This window comes from Leucopleurus acutus, assembly GCF_964270905.1.
Source record: "Leucopleurus acutus genome assembly, chromosome: 6".
Lineage (NCBI taxonomy): Eukaryota > Metazoa > Chordata > Mammalia > Artiodactyla > Delphinidae > Leucopleurus > Leucopleurus acutus.
Window position 1 is genome coordinate 11541388 of NC_139149.1, and position 14807 is coordinate 11556194.

At 39.4% G+C, this 14807-nt stretch overlaps 1 protein-coding gene across 1 annotated transcript; it reads left to right on the forward strand.

The window, feature by feature from the left end:
- Positions 1 to 682: 682 nt before the first annotated feature.
- On the forward strand, positions 683 to 1101 carry LOC309963019 (cytochrome b-c1 complex subunit 7-like; the record flags this gene model as incomplete). Its single annotated transcript, XM_082841122.1, has 1 exon — positions 683 to 1101. The coding sequence occupies one exon, from the start codon at positions 683 to 685 to the stop codon at positions 1016 to 1018; it is 336 nt and encodes a 111-aa protein (XP_082697248.1). The 3' UTR covers positions 1019 to 1101.
- Positions 1102 to 14807: the final 13706 nt, after the last annotated feature.

A 14807-nucleotide genomic window follows, 5' to 3' on the forward strand; every position in this document is an offset into this window, starting at 1 on the left:
ATTGTCTCCATGGAACAGCACAAAACATACAGAAATGACAGGGCAGTTAGAAATGAGAGTCTATAAATGCATGTCTCCTGCCAAATAAAGAATGCAAATGTGATCCCTAGTCTCCCAAGGCACCTCCCCATCCTCAGCAAACATGGCTGTTGGTTCATGCTCTTCTGAGTTTCTCTTCCCCTTGAATATGGTTGGCATGTAAAACTCACGTTTTGACCCGTGGAATAAGGGAAGATGTTACACTGCATAATTCAGAGTTAGGTCAGAAAATGCTTTGCAGTTTCCTTCCAGGTCTTCAGAGAATTCATTCCAGAGGAAACTAAATTCCACGTAAGAAATCCTATTTTGTGAGGCCATCGTGCTGTGATGGAGAGGTTCTGGAGGATGAGACCCCACTGAGGAGAGGGAAAGAGAACAAGGAACACTGGGCATCCACACGTGAAGGAAGGAACCCTTCATGAAGTGGATGCTCCAGACTTGTCTGCCCCAGCCGCTTCCATGTGGTTCACTGATGGACCACCCAGCAGAGCCCTTCCTAAATTCCTGGGCCATAAAATTGTGAGCAAAAATAAAATGGCACCCCACCCCTCGTCGCGACGTTGACGTAACACGCCTGCGCACTGGGCCTTGCGCGACCTCTATAGGACTTACCCAGCAGGCAACGCTTCTGTCTCGGGTTAAAATGGCGAGTAGGCCTGCCGTTGCAGCATCAAGCAAATGGCTGGAGGGTATTCATAAATGGTATTACAATGTTGTCGGGTTCAGTAAACTGGGCTTAATGCGAGATGGTACAATATATGAGAATGACGATGTAAAAGAAGCCATAAGAAAGCTTCCTGAGAACCTTTATAATGACAGGGTGTTCAGCATTAAGAGAGCACTGGACCTGACCATGAGGCAGCAGATCTTGCCTAAAGAGCAGTGGACAAAATATGAGGAGGATAAATTCTACCTTGAACCATATCTGAAAGAGGTTATTCGGGAAAGAAAGGAGAGAGAAGAATGGGCAAAGAAATAATCATGTAGTCTAAATCTGGATGCAGCTATCCTAAAGTATTTTTATGAAGCTGGTTAAACCTGAAATGTACAATGTAGAACTATCTGGGCTGTAAAAGTATTATTTTAAATAAATCTCTATTATAATTATTAAAAAAAAATTTTTTTAAATGGCAATTTTCAACCAGTAAGTTTTGAGGCAGTTAGTGACACATTAACATAAATCAGAAATGCTGGATGAACAGTTATCAATTTTAGGCTGCTGTGGTCAGGGAAGTATGAATTGGGAAGTAGGCTATGAGGTGGACTCTTAATGATGTTAAGTATAGTAGAGAGCAAAAGGCAATTGATATTAAATGATGACAAGGTATCAAACAGCAAAACATTAGGAAGCAGGGAAAAATCATATAAGTGGGAAATCCTGGCTCCAGGGAGCTTAAATCTTTTAGATGGAGATGGATAAACTCATATAAGTAAGTGTTACTGGCATAATGATGACAATCTGGCCAGAACAGAGTGAAACCCAAAGGACAGAAGTGTGATATTGAGGGTGAGGGGAGTCACGAGAGATTTTTTAAAGGAGATGGCATTTGAGCTAAACCAGATGGAACACAGGTTCAGGGGTGTGGATGAAAGATTAAAGCTCATTAGGAGAAAAATGAGAGAATCAGCCTAGATGGAAGATTTTACCAGTGCTGGGAAGAATACGGAAAACAAAGCTCAGAGAGGCAAGAGAGTAAGACATGAATAAAACCTTCCTGAGGCTGGGCTAGAAATCCAATGGGTATCTTGGTCTCTCTGAACCCTTTTAGACCACATTCACTTCTCCTGTCTGTTCACTAAGGGAAACACCTGAAATGGTTTAAACATGCTTTGAAATTTGAAAGAAATATAGATCAATGGAACAGGATAGAAAACCCAGAGATAAACCCACGCATATGGGCATCTTACTTTTGATAAAGGAGGCAAGAATATACAATGGAGAAAAGACAGCCTCTTCAATAAATGATGCTGGGAAAATTGGACAGCTACACGTAAAAGAAAAATTAGAACACTCCCTAACACCATACACAAAAACAAACTGAAAATGTGTAAAAGACCTAAATATAAGGCCAAACATTTTAAAACTCTTAGAGGAAAACACAGGCAGAACACTCTTTGACATAAATGCAGCAATATCTTTTTTGATCCACCTCCTAGAGTAAAGAAAATAAAAACAAAAATAAACAAATGGGACATAATTGCAGTCAAAAATCTCTGCACAGAAAAGGAAACCATGAATAAAATGAAAAGACAACCCACAGAATGGGAGAAAATACTTGCAAATGAAGCAACAGAAAGGGATTAATCTCCAAAATATACAAATAGCTCATGCAGCTCTGTCAAAAAAACACACAACCCAATCAAAAAATGGGCAGAAGATATAGACACTTCTTCAAAGAAGACATACATATGGCTGAAAAACACATGAAAAGATGCTCAACACCACTAATTCACTAATTATCAGAGAAATCCAAATCAAACCTGCAATGAGGTATCACCACACACTGATCAGAATGTCCATCATCAAAAAGTCTACAAACAATAAATGCTGGAGAGGGTGTGGAGAAAAGAGAACCCTCCTACATTGTTTGTGGGAATGTAAATTGGTACCACCACTATGAGGAACTACATGAAGTTTCCATAAAAAACTAAAAATATCAGTAGAACTACCATATGATCCAGCAATCCCACTCCTGGGCATATATCCAGAGGAAACCATAATCCAAAAGGATACTTGCACCCCAAAGTTCATAGCAGCACTATTTACAATAGCCTAGACATGGAACTAAGCTAAAAATCCATCGACAGAGGAATGGACAAAGAAGATGTAGTACATAAATACAATGGAATATTACTCACCAAAAAAAAAGAATGAAATAATGTCATTTGCAGCAACATGCATGGACCTAGAGATTATCATACTAAGTGAAGTAAGTCAGACAGAGAAAAACAAATATATGATATCACTCATATGTGGAATCTAATTTTAAAAAAAAGACAAAAAAACAAATGAACTTATTTACAAAACAGAAATGGACTTAAAGATATCAAAAAAAAACCACTTATGGTTACCAAAGGGGAAACGTGGAGGGTGGGGGGAGGATAAGACAGAAGCCTGGGATGGACACACAAACACACTACTTTACATAAGATAGGTAACCAACAAGGACCTACTGTATACCACAGGGAACTCTACTCAATATTCTGTGATAACCTATATGAAAAAAAGAATCTAAAAAAATGAATATACGTACATGTATAACTGAATCACTTTGCTGCACACCTGAAACTACTACAACATTGTTAATCAACAATACTCCAGACAGATACACTGGAAATACATCTAAACGTGGAACAACTGCTACAGAACACCTACTGAACGCTGGCAGAAAACCTCAGACCTCCCATAAGGAAAGAAAGTCCCCACGTACCTGGGTAGGGCAAAAGAAAAAAGAAAAAACAGAGACAAAAGAATAGGGACGGGACCTGCACCAGTGGGAGGGAGCTGTGAAGGAGGAAAGTTTTCCACACACTAGGAAGCCCCTTCCCAGGTGAAGACTGCGGGTGGCGGAGGGGGAAGGCTTCGGCGCCGCAGAGGAGAGTGCAGCCACAGGGGTGCGGAGGGCAAAGCGGAGAGATTCCAGCACAGAGGATCGGTCCCGACTGGCACTCACCAGCCCAAGAGGCTCGCCTACTCACCCGCCGGGGCGGGAGGGGCTGGGAGCTGAGGCTCGGGCTTCGGTCGGAGCGCAGGGAGAGGACTTGGGTTGGCGGCGTGAACACAGACTGCAGGGGGTTAGTGCACCACGGCTAGCCGGGAGGGAGTCAGGAGAAAAGTCTGGACCTGCCGAAAAGGCAAGAGACTTTTTCTTCCCACTTTGTTTCCTGGTGCGCGAGGAGAGGGGATTAAGAGCGCTGCTTAAAGGAGCTCCAGAGACTGGCGCGAGCCGCAGCTAAAAGCGCGGACCCCAGAGACGGGCGCAAGCTGCGGCTAAAAGCGCGGACCCCAGAGACGGGCAGGAGATGCTAGGGCAGCTGCTGCCGCCACCAAGAAGCCTGTGTGCGAGCACAGGTCACTATCCACACCCCCCTTCCGGGGAGCCTGTGCAGCCCGCCACTGCCAGGGTCCCGGGATCCAGGGACAACTTCCCCGGGAGAACGCAGCACGGTGCGTCTCAGGCTGGTGCAACGTCATGCCAGCCTCTGCCGCCGGCGGCTCGTCCTGCACTCCGTACCCCTCCCTCCACCCAGCCTGAGTGAGCCAAAGCCCCTGAATCAGCTGCTCCTTTAACCCTGTCCTGTGTGAGCAAAGAACAGACGCCCTCCAGCGACCAGCACGCAGAGGCGGAGCCAAACCCAAGGCTGAGCCCTGGGAGCTGTGAGAACAAAGAAGAGAAAGGGAAATCTCTCCCAGCAGCCTCAGGAGCAGCGGATTAAATCTCCACAATCACTTGATGTACCCTGCATCTGTGGAATACATGAATAGACACCGAATCATCCCAAATTGAGGAGGTGGACTTTGAGAGCAAGATTATTTTTTCCCCTTTTCCTCTTTTTGTGAGTGTGTGTATGTATGCTTCTGTGTAAGATTTTGTCTATATAGCTGTCCTTCCACAATTTGTCCTACGGTTCTGTTTTTTTTCTTTAAAAAAATTTTTTTTCTTAATAATTATTTTTTATTTTAATAACTATTTTATTTTATATTACTTTATTTTCTTCTTTCTTTCTTTCCTTCCCTCTTTCCTTCCTCCCCCCTCCTTTCTTCTTTCTTTCCTTCCTTCTCTCCCTCTCCCTCTCCCCCTCCCCCTCCCCCTCCCCCTCCCCCTCCCTCTCCCTCTCCCTCTTCTTTTTCTCCCTTTCATTCTGAGCCATGTAAATGAAAGGCTGTTGGTGCTGCAGCCAGGAGTCAGTGCTGTGCCTTTGAGGTGGGAGAGCCAACTTCAGCACACTGCTCCACAAGAGACCTCCCAGCCCCACATAATATCAAATGGCAAAAATCTCCCAGAGATCTCCGTCTCAACACCAGCACCCAGCTTCACTCAACGACCAGCAAACTACAGTGCTGGACACCCTATGCCAAACAACTAGCAAGACAGGAACACAACCCCACCCATTAGCAGAGAGGCTGCCTAAAATCATAATAAAGCAACAGACACACCAAAACACACCACCAGACGTTGACCTGCCCACCAGAAAGACAAGATCCAGCCTCATCCACCAGAACACAGGCACTACTCCCCTCCACCAGGAAGCCTACACAGCCCACTGAACCAACCTTAGCCTCTGGGGACAGACACCAAAAACAATGGGAACTACGAACCTGCAGCCTGCAAAAAGGAGACCGCAAACACAGTAAGATAAGCAAAATCAGAAGACAGAAAAACACACAGCAGATGAAGGAGCAAGATAAAAACCCACCAGACCTAACAAATGAAGAGGAAATAGGCAGTCTACCTGAAAAAGAATTCAGAATAATGAGAGTAAAGATGATCCAAAATCTTGGAAATACAATACACAAAATGCAAGAAACATTGAACAAGGACCTAGAAGAACTAAAGATGAAACGAACAATGATGAACACCAAAATAAATGAAATGAAAAATACTCTAGATGGGATCAATAGCAGAATAACTGAGGCAAAAGAATGGATAAGTGACCTGGAAGATAAAATAGTGGAAATAACTACTGCAGAGCAGAATAAAGAAAAAAGAATGAAAGGAACTGAGGACAGTCTCAGAGACCTCTGGGACAACATTAAACACACCAACATTTGAATAATAGGGGTTCCAGAAGAAGAAGAGAAAAAGAAAGGGACTGAGAAAATATTTGAAGAGATTATAGTTGAAAACTTCCCTAATATGGGAAAGGAAATAGTTAATGAAGTCCAGGAAGCACAGAGAGTCCCATACAGGATAAATCCAAGGAGAAATACACCAAGACACATATTAATCAAACTGTCAAAAATTAAATACAAAGAAAGCATATTAAAAGCAGCAAGGGAAAAACAACAAATAACACACAAGGGAATCCCCATAAGGTTAACAGCTGATCTCTCAGCAGAAACTCTGAAAGCCAGAAGGGACAGCTGGACATATTTAAAGTGATGAAGGAGAAAAATCTACAACCAAGATTACTCTACCCAGCAAGGATCTCATTCAGATTTGATGGAGAAATTAAAACATTCACAGACAAGCAAAAGCTGAGAGAGTTCAGCACCACCAAACCAGCTTTACAACAACTGCTAAAGGAACTTCTCTAGGCAAGAAACAGAAGAGAAGGAAAAGACCTACAATAACGAACCCAAAACAATTAAGAAAATGGGAATAGGAGCATACATATTGATAATTACCTTAAATGTAAATGGACTAAATGCTCCCACCAAAAGACACAGATTGGCTGAATGGATACAAAAACATGACCCATATATATGCTGTCCACAAGAGACCCACTTCAGACCTAGAGACACATACAGACTGAAAGTAAGGGGATGGAAAAAGATATTCCATGCAAACGGAAACCAAAAGAAAGCTGGAGTAGCAATTCTCATATCAGACAAAATAGACTTTAAAATAAAGACTATTACAAGAGACAAAGAAGGACACTACATGATCATCAAGGGATCGATCCAAGAAGAAGATATAACAATTGTAAATATTTATGCACCCAACATAGGAGCATCTCAATACATAAGGCAAATACTAACAGCCATAAAAGGGGAAATCGACAGCAACACATTCATAGTAGGGGACTTTAACACCCCACTTTCACCAATGGACATATCATCGAAAATAAAAGTAAATAAGGGAACACAAGCTTTAACTGATACATAAAACAAGATGGACTTAATTGATATTTATAGGACACTCCATCCAAAAACAACAGAATACATATTTTTCTCAAGTGCTCATGGAACATTCTCCAGGATAGATCATATCTTGGGTCACAAATCAAGCCTTGGTAAATTTAAGAAAACTGAAATTGTATCAAGTATCCTTTCCAACCACAATGCTATGAGACTAGATATCAATTACAGGAAAAGATCTGTAAAAAATACAAACACACAGAGGTTAAACAATACACTACTTAATAATGAAGTGATCACTGAAGAAATCAAAGAGGAAATAAAAAAATACATAGAAACAAATGGTAATGGAGACACGATGACCCAAAACCTATGGGATGGAGCAAAAGCAGTTCTAAGAGGGAAGTTTATAGTAATACAATCCTACCTTAAGAAACAGGAAACATCTTGAATAAACAACCTAACCTTGCACCTAAAGCAATTAGAGAAAGAAAAACAAAAAAACCCCAAAGTAAGCAGAAGGAAAGAAATCATAAAGATCAGATCAGAAATAAATGAAAAAGAAATGAAGGAAACGATAGCAAAGATCAATAAAACTAAAAGCTGGTTCTCTGAGAAGATAAACAAAATTGATAAACCATTAGCCAGACTCATCAAGAAAAAAAGGGAGAAGACTCAAATCAATAGAATTAGAAATGAAAAAGGAGAAGTAACAACTGACACTGCAGAAATACAAAAGATCTTGAGAGATTATTACAAGCAACTGTATGCCAATAAAATGGACAACCTGGAAGAAACGGACAAATTCTTAGAAATGCACAACCTGCCAAGACTGTATCAGGAAGAAATAGAAAATATGAACAGACCAATCACAAGCACTGAAATTGAAACTGTGATTAAATATCTTCCAACAAACAAAAGCCCAGGACCAGATGGCTTCACAGGCGAATTCTATCAAACATTTAGAGAAGAGCTAACACCTATGCTTCTCAAACTCTTCCAAAATACAGCAGAGGGAGGAACACTCCCAAACTCATTCTACGAGGCCACCACCACCCTGATACCAAAACTAGAAAAGGATGTCACAAAGAAAACTACAGGCCAATATCACTGATGAACATAGATGCAAAAATCCTCAACAAAATACCAGCAAACAGAATCCAACAGCATATTAAAAGGATCATACACCATAATCAAGTGGGGTTTATTCCAGGAACGCAAGGATTCTTCAATATACGCAAATCAATCAACGTGATACACCATATTAACAAATTGAAGGAGAAAAACCATACGATCATCTCAATAGATGAAGAGAAAGCTTTTAACAAAATTCAACACCCATTTATGATAAAAACCCTGCAGAAAGTAGGCACAGAGGGAGCTTTCCTCAACATAATAAAGGCCATATATGACAAGCCCACAGCCAACATCATCTTCAATGGTGAAAAACGGAAAGCATTTCCACTAAGATCAGGAACAAGACAAGGTTGCCCACACTCACCACTCTTATTCAACATAGTTCTGGAAGTTTTAGCCACATCAATAAGAGAAGAAAAAGAAATAAAAGGAATCCAAATCGGAAAAGAAGAAGTAAAGCTGTCACTGTTTGCAGATGACATGATACTATACATAGAGAATCCTAAAGATGCTACCAGAAAACTACTAGAGCTAATCAATGAATTTGGTAAAGTAGCAGGATACAAAATTAATGCACAGAAATCTCTAGCATTCCTATACACTAAAGATGAAAAATCTGAAAGTGAAATCGAGAAAACACTCCCATTTACCACTGCAACAAAAAGAATAAAATATCTAGGAATAAACCTATCTCAACAGACAGAAGACCTGTATGCAGAAAATTATAAGACACTGATGAAAGAAATTAAAGACGATACAAATAGATGGAGAGATATACCATGTTCTTGGATTTGAAGAATCAACATTGTGAAAATAACTCTACTACCCAAAGAAATCTATAGATTCAATGCAATCCCTATCAAACTACCACTGGCATTTTTCACAGAACTAGAACAAAATATTTCACAATTTGTATGGAAACACAAAAGACCCCGAACAGCCAAAGCAATCTTGAGAACGAAAAATGGAGCTGGAGGAATCAGGCTCCCTGACTTCAGACTATACCACAAAACTACAGCAATCAAGACAGTATGGTACTGGCACAAAAACAGAAAGATATATCAATGGAACAGGATAGAAAGTCCAGAGATAAACCCATGCACATATGGTCACCTTATCTTTGATGAACGAGGCAGGAATGTACAGTGGAGAAAGGACAGCCTGTTCAATAAATGGTGCTGGGAAAACTGGACAGGTACATGTAAAAGTATGAGATTAGATCACTCCCTAACACCATATAAAAAAATAAGCTCAAAATGGATTAAAGACCTAAATGTAAGGGCAGAAACTATCAAAGTCTTAGGGGAAAACAGGCTGAACACTCTTTGACATAAATCACAGCAAGATCCTTTTGACCCATCTCCTTGAGAAATGGAAACAAAAAAAAACGTAAACAAATGTGACCAAATGAAACTTCAAAGATTTTGCACAGCCAAGGAAATCATAAACAAGACCAAAAGACAACCCTCAGAATGGAAGAAAATATTTGCAAATGAAGCAACTGACAAAGGATTAATCTCCAAAATTTATAAGCAGCTCATGCAGCTCAATAACAAAAAGCAAACAACCCAATCCAAAAATGGGCAGAAGACCTAAATAGACATTTCTCCAAAGAGGATATACATACTGCCAAAAAACACATGAAAGAATGCTCAACATCATTAATCATTAGAGAAATGTAAATCAAAACTACAATGAGATATCATCTCACACTAGTCAGAATGACCATTATCAAAAAATCTAGAAACAATAAATGCTGGAGAGGGTGCGGAGAAAAGGGAACCCTCTTGCACTGCTGGTGGGAATGTGAATTGGTACAGCCACTATGGAGAACAGTATGGAGGTTCCTTAAAAAACTACAAATAGAACTACCTTATGACCCAGCAATCCCACTTCTGGGCATATACCCTGAGAAAACCATAATTCAAAAAGAGTCATGTACCAAAATGTTCATTGCAGCTCTATTTACAATAGCCAGGAGATGGAAACAACCTAAGTGTCCATCATTGGATGAATGGATAAAGAAGATGTGGCACATATATACAATGGAATATTACTCAGCCATAAAAAGAAATGAAATTGAGCTATTTGTAATGAGGTGGATGGACCTAGAGTCTGTCATACGGAGGGAAGTAAGTCAGAACGAGAAAGACAAATACTGTATGCTACCACATACATATGGAATTAAAAAAAAATGTCATGAAGAACCTAGGGGTAAGACAGGAATAAAGACAAAGGCCTACTAGAGAATGGACTTGACGATACGGGGAGGGGGAAGGGTAAGCTGTGACAAAACGAGAGAGTGCCATGGACATATATACAGTACCAAACATAAAATAGATAGCTAGTGGGAAGCAGCCACATAGAACAGGGATATCAGCTCGGTGCTTTGTGACCACCTAGAGGGGTGGGATAGGGAGGGTCAAAGGAAGGGAGACGCAAGAGGGAAGAGATACATATATACATATGTATATATATAACGGATTCACTTTGTTATAAAGCAGAAACTAACATACCATTGTAAAGCAATTGTCTTCCACTAAAGATGTAAAAAAGAAAAAACAATACTCCAATAAAATTAAAAAAGATAAAAAATAAAAATAAATTACAATTTAAAAATTAATAAATAAATAAAATGAGCATTTTCTCTGAAATCTACTGTAGCACCAAATATGTTTACATCAGCACAAGAAAATGTTTGAAGTCATTTTTTATTAGGCACCACAACATATTAATATAGAAGAAGAGAGAGAAGGTAGAATTGCAAATCTGTGTGAATCCCCTTGTCTACCCTGCAGTGTCCTTCCTAAAAATTGCAGCATTAAATACATGGGGACAACTGAACTTTATAAATACTTCCATTGTGCACAAGGGCAGAGGTGAAAAATATTACAGGTAAACTGCCTAAAACAGAAACCCTAAAATCCTTTTAGGGTTATTCCACATAATATAGTGATAGAAAACAATCACTCTACTTTTCTGAAGGGACATTTAAAAATACCATGAGCAGAGTGAAGCAAAACAAGCTTATTCTTCAGATATCAAATCCAAAAAGAAAAGATAGCTAAGAATACAGCAAATCTTTCTATTATAATTGCAGCACTACCGTAACAACAGCATATTTTGTATGAAAGAGCTTCTGGTCAGAAAGATAATCAACCTACCTGATGGTCAATCTCCATCCAATTTTGTTCTTGAACTTCAATTTGGTCTCCACACTAAAGCCAGAGGGATGTTTTGAAATGGAAATGATATGGCCTTACCACTCATAAAACACTTGTATGAAAACTGCCAAATATTTTAAAGGCAGACAAGGCCCTACATGATCTGGTTTCTATCTACCACTTGACCTTCCACTTGCCCTAACACCTCTCTTCTCCCTCTCTCCCTCTCTCCCTCTCTCTCTCTCTCTCTCTCTCTCTCTCTCTCTCTCTCTCACACACACACACACACACACACACACACACACACACACAATATCCATACACACTTCAGCTCTACTGGCCTTTTAAAAAATATTCTCCAGTTTACCCTGCTTCTCTCTTACTGTGCGGCATCTACAGAAGATGACTTCTTCCACAGAGAACTCCTCTCTCCTCCCTTCATTTAGTAAACTAATTCTAAACATGTTGGCTCAATCTTCACTTCCTCTAAAAGGTTTTATTCTTGTCCCCCGGACTAGAACAGAGCCTTCTATTATATGATCTCATGGTACCACACTTCCTTCTTCTGTTTTTTTTAATTGAAGTATAGTTGATTTAAAATGTTGTGTTAATTTCTGGTGTACAGCAAAGTGATTCAGTTATACATATGTATACATTCTTTTTCATATCCTTTTCCATTATGGTTTATCACAGGATATTGAATATAGTTTCCTGTGCTATACAGTAGGACCTTGTTGTTTATCCATTCTATATGTAATAGTTCGCATCTGCTAGTCACAGACTCCAAGTCCATCCCTCCCCTGCGCCCCTCCCCCATGGCAACCACAACTCTGTTCTGTATGTCTGTGAGTCTGTTTCTGTTTTGTAGATAAGTTCATTTGTGTCATATTTTAGATTCCACATATAAGCAATATCATATGATATTTGTTTTTCTCTGACTTACTTCAATTTAGTATCATCATCTCTAGGTCCATCCATGTTGCTGCAAATGGCATTATTTCACTCTTTTTTATGGCTGAGTAATATTCCATTGTATATATGTACCACATCTTCTTAATCCATTTGTCTGTTGATGGGCATTTAGGTTGCTTCCACATCCTAGCTATTGTAAATAGTGCTGCAGTGAACACTGGGGTGTACGTATCTTTTTGAATTATAGTTTTGTCCAGATATATGCCCAGGAGTGGGATTGCAGGATCATATGACAACTCTATTTTCAGTCTTTTGAGGACCCTCCATACTGTTCTCCATAGCAGCTGCACCAACTTACATTCCCACCCACAGTCACACTTTCTTCTTTACAGAACTTATTTCTGCAGTTATTTTTCCATTTAAACATGTGGTTATTTAAATAATGTCTTAGAGATGACTGGATTGTATGCTCCATGAGGGCAGGATCTTTTGTGTTTTGTCTGGCATTCAAAACAAAATTATTGATTGAAAAAACTGAATGTTTGATTCAATATCAATGGCTCTGGGACAAAACACAAGCAGGGAGCAAAGAGCTGGGTTAATTATTTAACCTTGCTGATGATTTCACATTTGTTGAGTCTCAGTCATGGACTCTAATCTTATTTATTTGATCCTAAACACTGAGGCAAATGTAAAGCAGAGATTATTAGCTCTTTGCTCCCTCTGACAATGGAAGCTGAGGCAGGGCAGAGGAAAGCCATTTTTGGAAGGTCCTTCAGCAAGGAGAGTCAGGTACACATGGAGACAGGACTCCTACATCTGAAACCTACCCAAGTTTCTTTCTTCAGTGCCTAATTTTGAAGCTTAGTTACCATGTTCTTACATTTTCTTCATTGTCTCCAATGTAAAAATCAACCAACAAACCAACCAAACAAAATAACCCATAAAATGTTTCTCTTAGAACTCCTAAAATGTATTCATTAGGCATCAGAAAAAAGAATGGTAAGGAAACCAAAGTGGGGATCTTAGGGTAGGTGCAAATAATACGGACTTTGAAAACATACAATGCTGAGGGTAACTCTTAGCACTACCCTTTACTGGCTATCTGATGTTACATAAATTAATTCATTTCTGTAATCGAGTTTTCTTCAATTATACAATAGCCTCCATATCTTGTATGGATTGGGAGGAAAATTAAATAAATTCCAATTACTACTGTAGATGCATAATCAGTTCTTAGTATATGTTAGCATTCTGCCACTGCTGTTTAATGTTATAACCACCAGTTATTTTTCCTGGACCCTATGGTCAGAGATTCATGCTGAAACCAAGATAAGCATGTCATAATGATGAGCTGCACCAGTGGGATTTGCACTTGGCGTTGACAGAAGGATACACTTCATGTGCTGCTTCAAACAACACTGAGTTAACAGGCTCTTATTTGTAAGCGAAAGGATCAGTCGTATACTGAATAATTTCTATTGACTTTCGAGTAAGAATTTGTCTGACCCATTTTTTTTTAAGGTATTTGGACAACTGTGAATCATGTTTCTTGATTAATTTACTTCTTTAGGTACTTAGAGAAGGAGCAGAAAGCCCTCCAGTGAGCCACAGCTGAAAGGAATTTGCACTTTTCTAAGTCTAAATACTTTTGAAGACCTATGGAAGAAGGACTCGAAACTATTTTAGGAAGGATATGGCCCATTATTTATCAATATGTACATACATAATATGTTTATAAAACAAGGTTTACTGGAGACAGCATCAGAACATTTCCTGGGTCATCTGCCTGTGCTTATTTATTGCTAATTTAGAAACAGCCTGAAGAGTCTGTTTTCACATAAGTTCAAGGTTACTTCATTTTGGTAGAAACAAATGGATTTGTTTTTCTCTCAAGCCCTTAGTGTTGAAAAGAAATTAATATTTTTTTCAAGTGTTATTTTTACTTTTATAAAGCAAACCAGTATTGAGATATTTAATCTCAAAAATTTACTTTTCCTTTTTCATAAACATTTTTAGGAGCTGTTGAATAACCAAATTTGACTGTAAGTTTGTCTTAAAAGTAAGGAGCACAACATTTTAATACATTTAAAGCATAGATTATAATTGTTTCTTCCAAACTGGACAAGTTTATTCAGTCTCTGAGCCCTCATTTGTTCTCTGCCACCCTTTGGAACTCTGTTCTCAGTATGTCACTGACCGACTTTCCTTTTTTCTGATGGTCCCTGTAAGATGTCAGGGTCCCAAAGAAACAGTGAAGATGTGAAATCAGAAATGCAAGAAGCTGAAAAAGCAAGAGTCTGAGGACTGATTGAATAAAAGCAAATATTTATTGAAGCCCTCATGAAATCATGTGTTTATAGCAATCTCATGATTGCTTATAGTAATCTCATGAAATAAATGTCCTCCATATTTTACAAATTAAAAAACAAGAAAACAAACTTTGGCTATTCTTGTGAATGAAGAGAATGAACTGCAAACAATACGTCTAAAAGGAGGCTTCGCAGTGACTAAGCTTACATTTTAAGAAATCCACAATTATTAAGATCAGTAATTATGATAGACATAAATTAATTGAAATAACTGATATTCTTCAAAAATACTGGTATTCGGGCTTCCCTGGTGGCACAGTGGTTGAGAGTCCACCTGTTGATGTAGGGGACACGGGTTCGTGCCCCGGTCCGGGAAGATCCCACAAGCTGCAGAGCGGCTGGGCCCGTGAGCCATGGCCGCTGAGCCTATGCGTCCGGAGC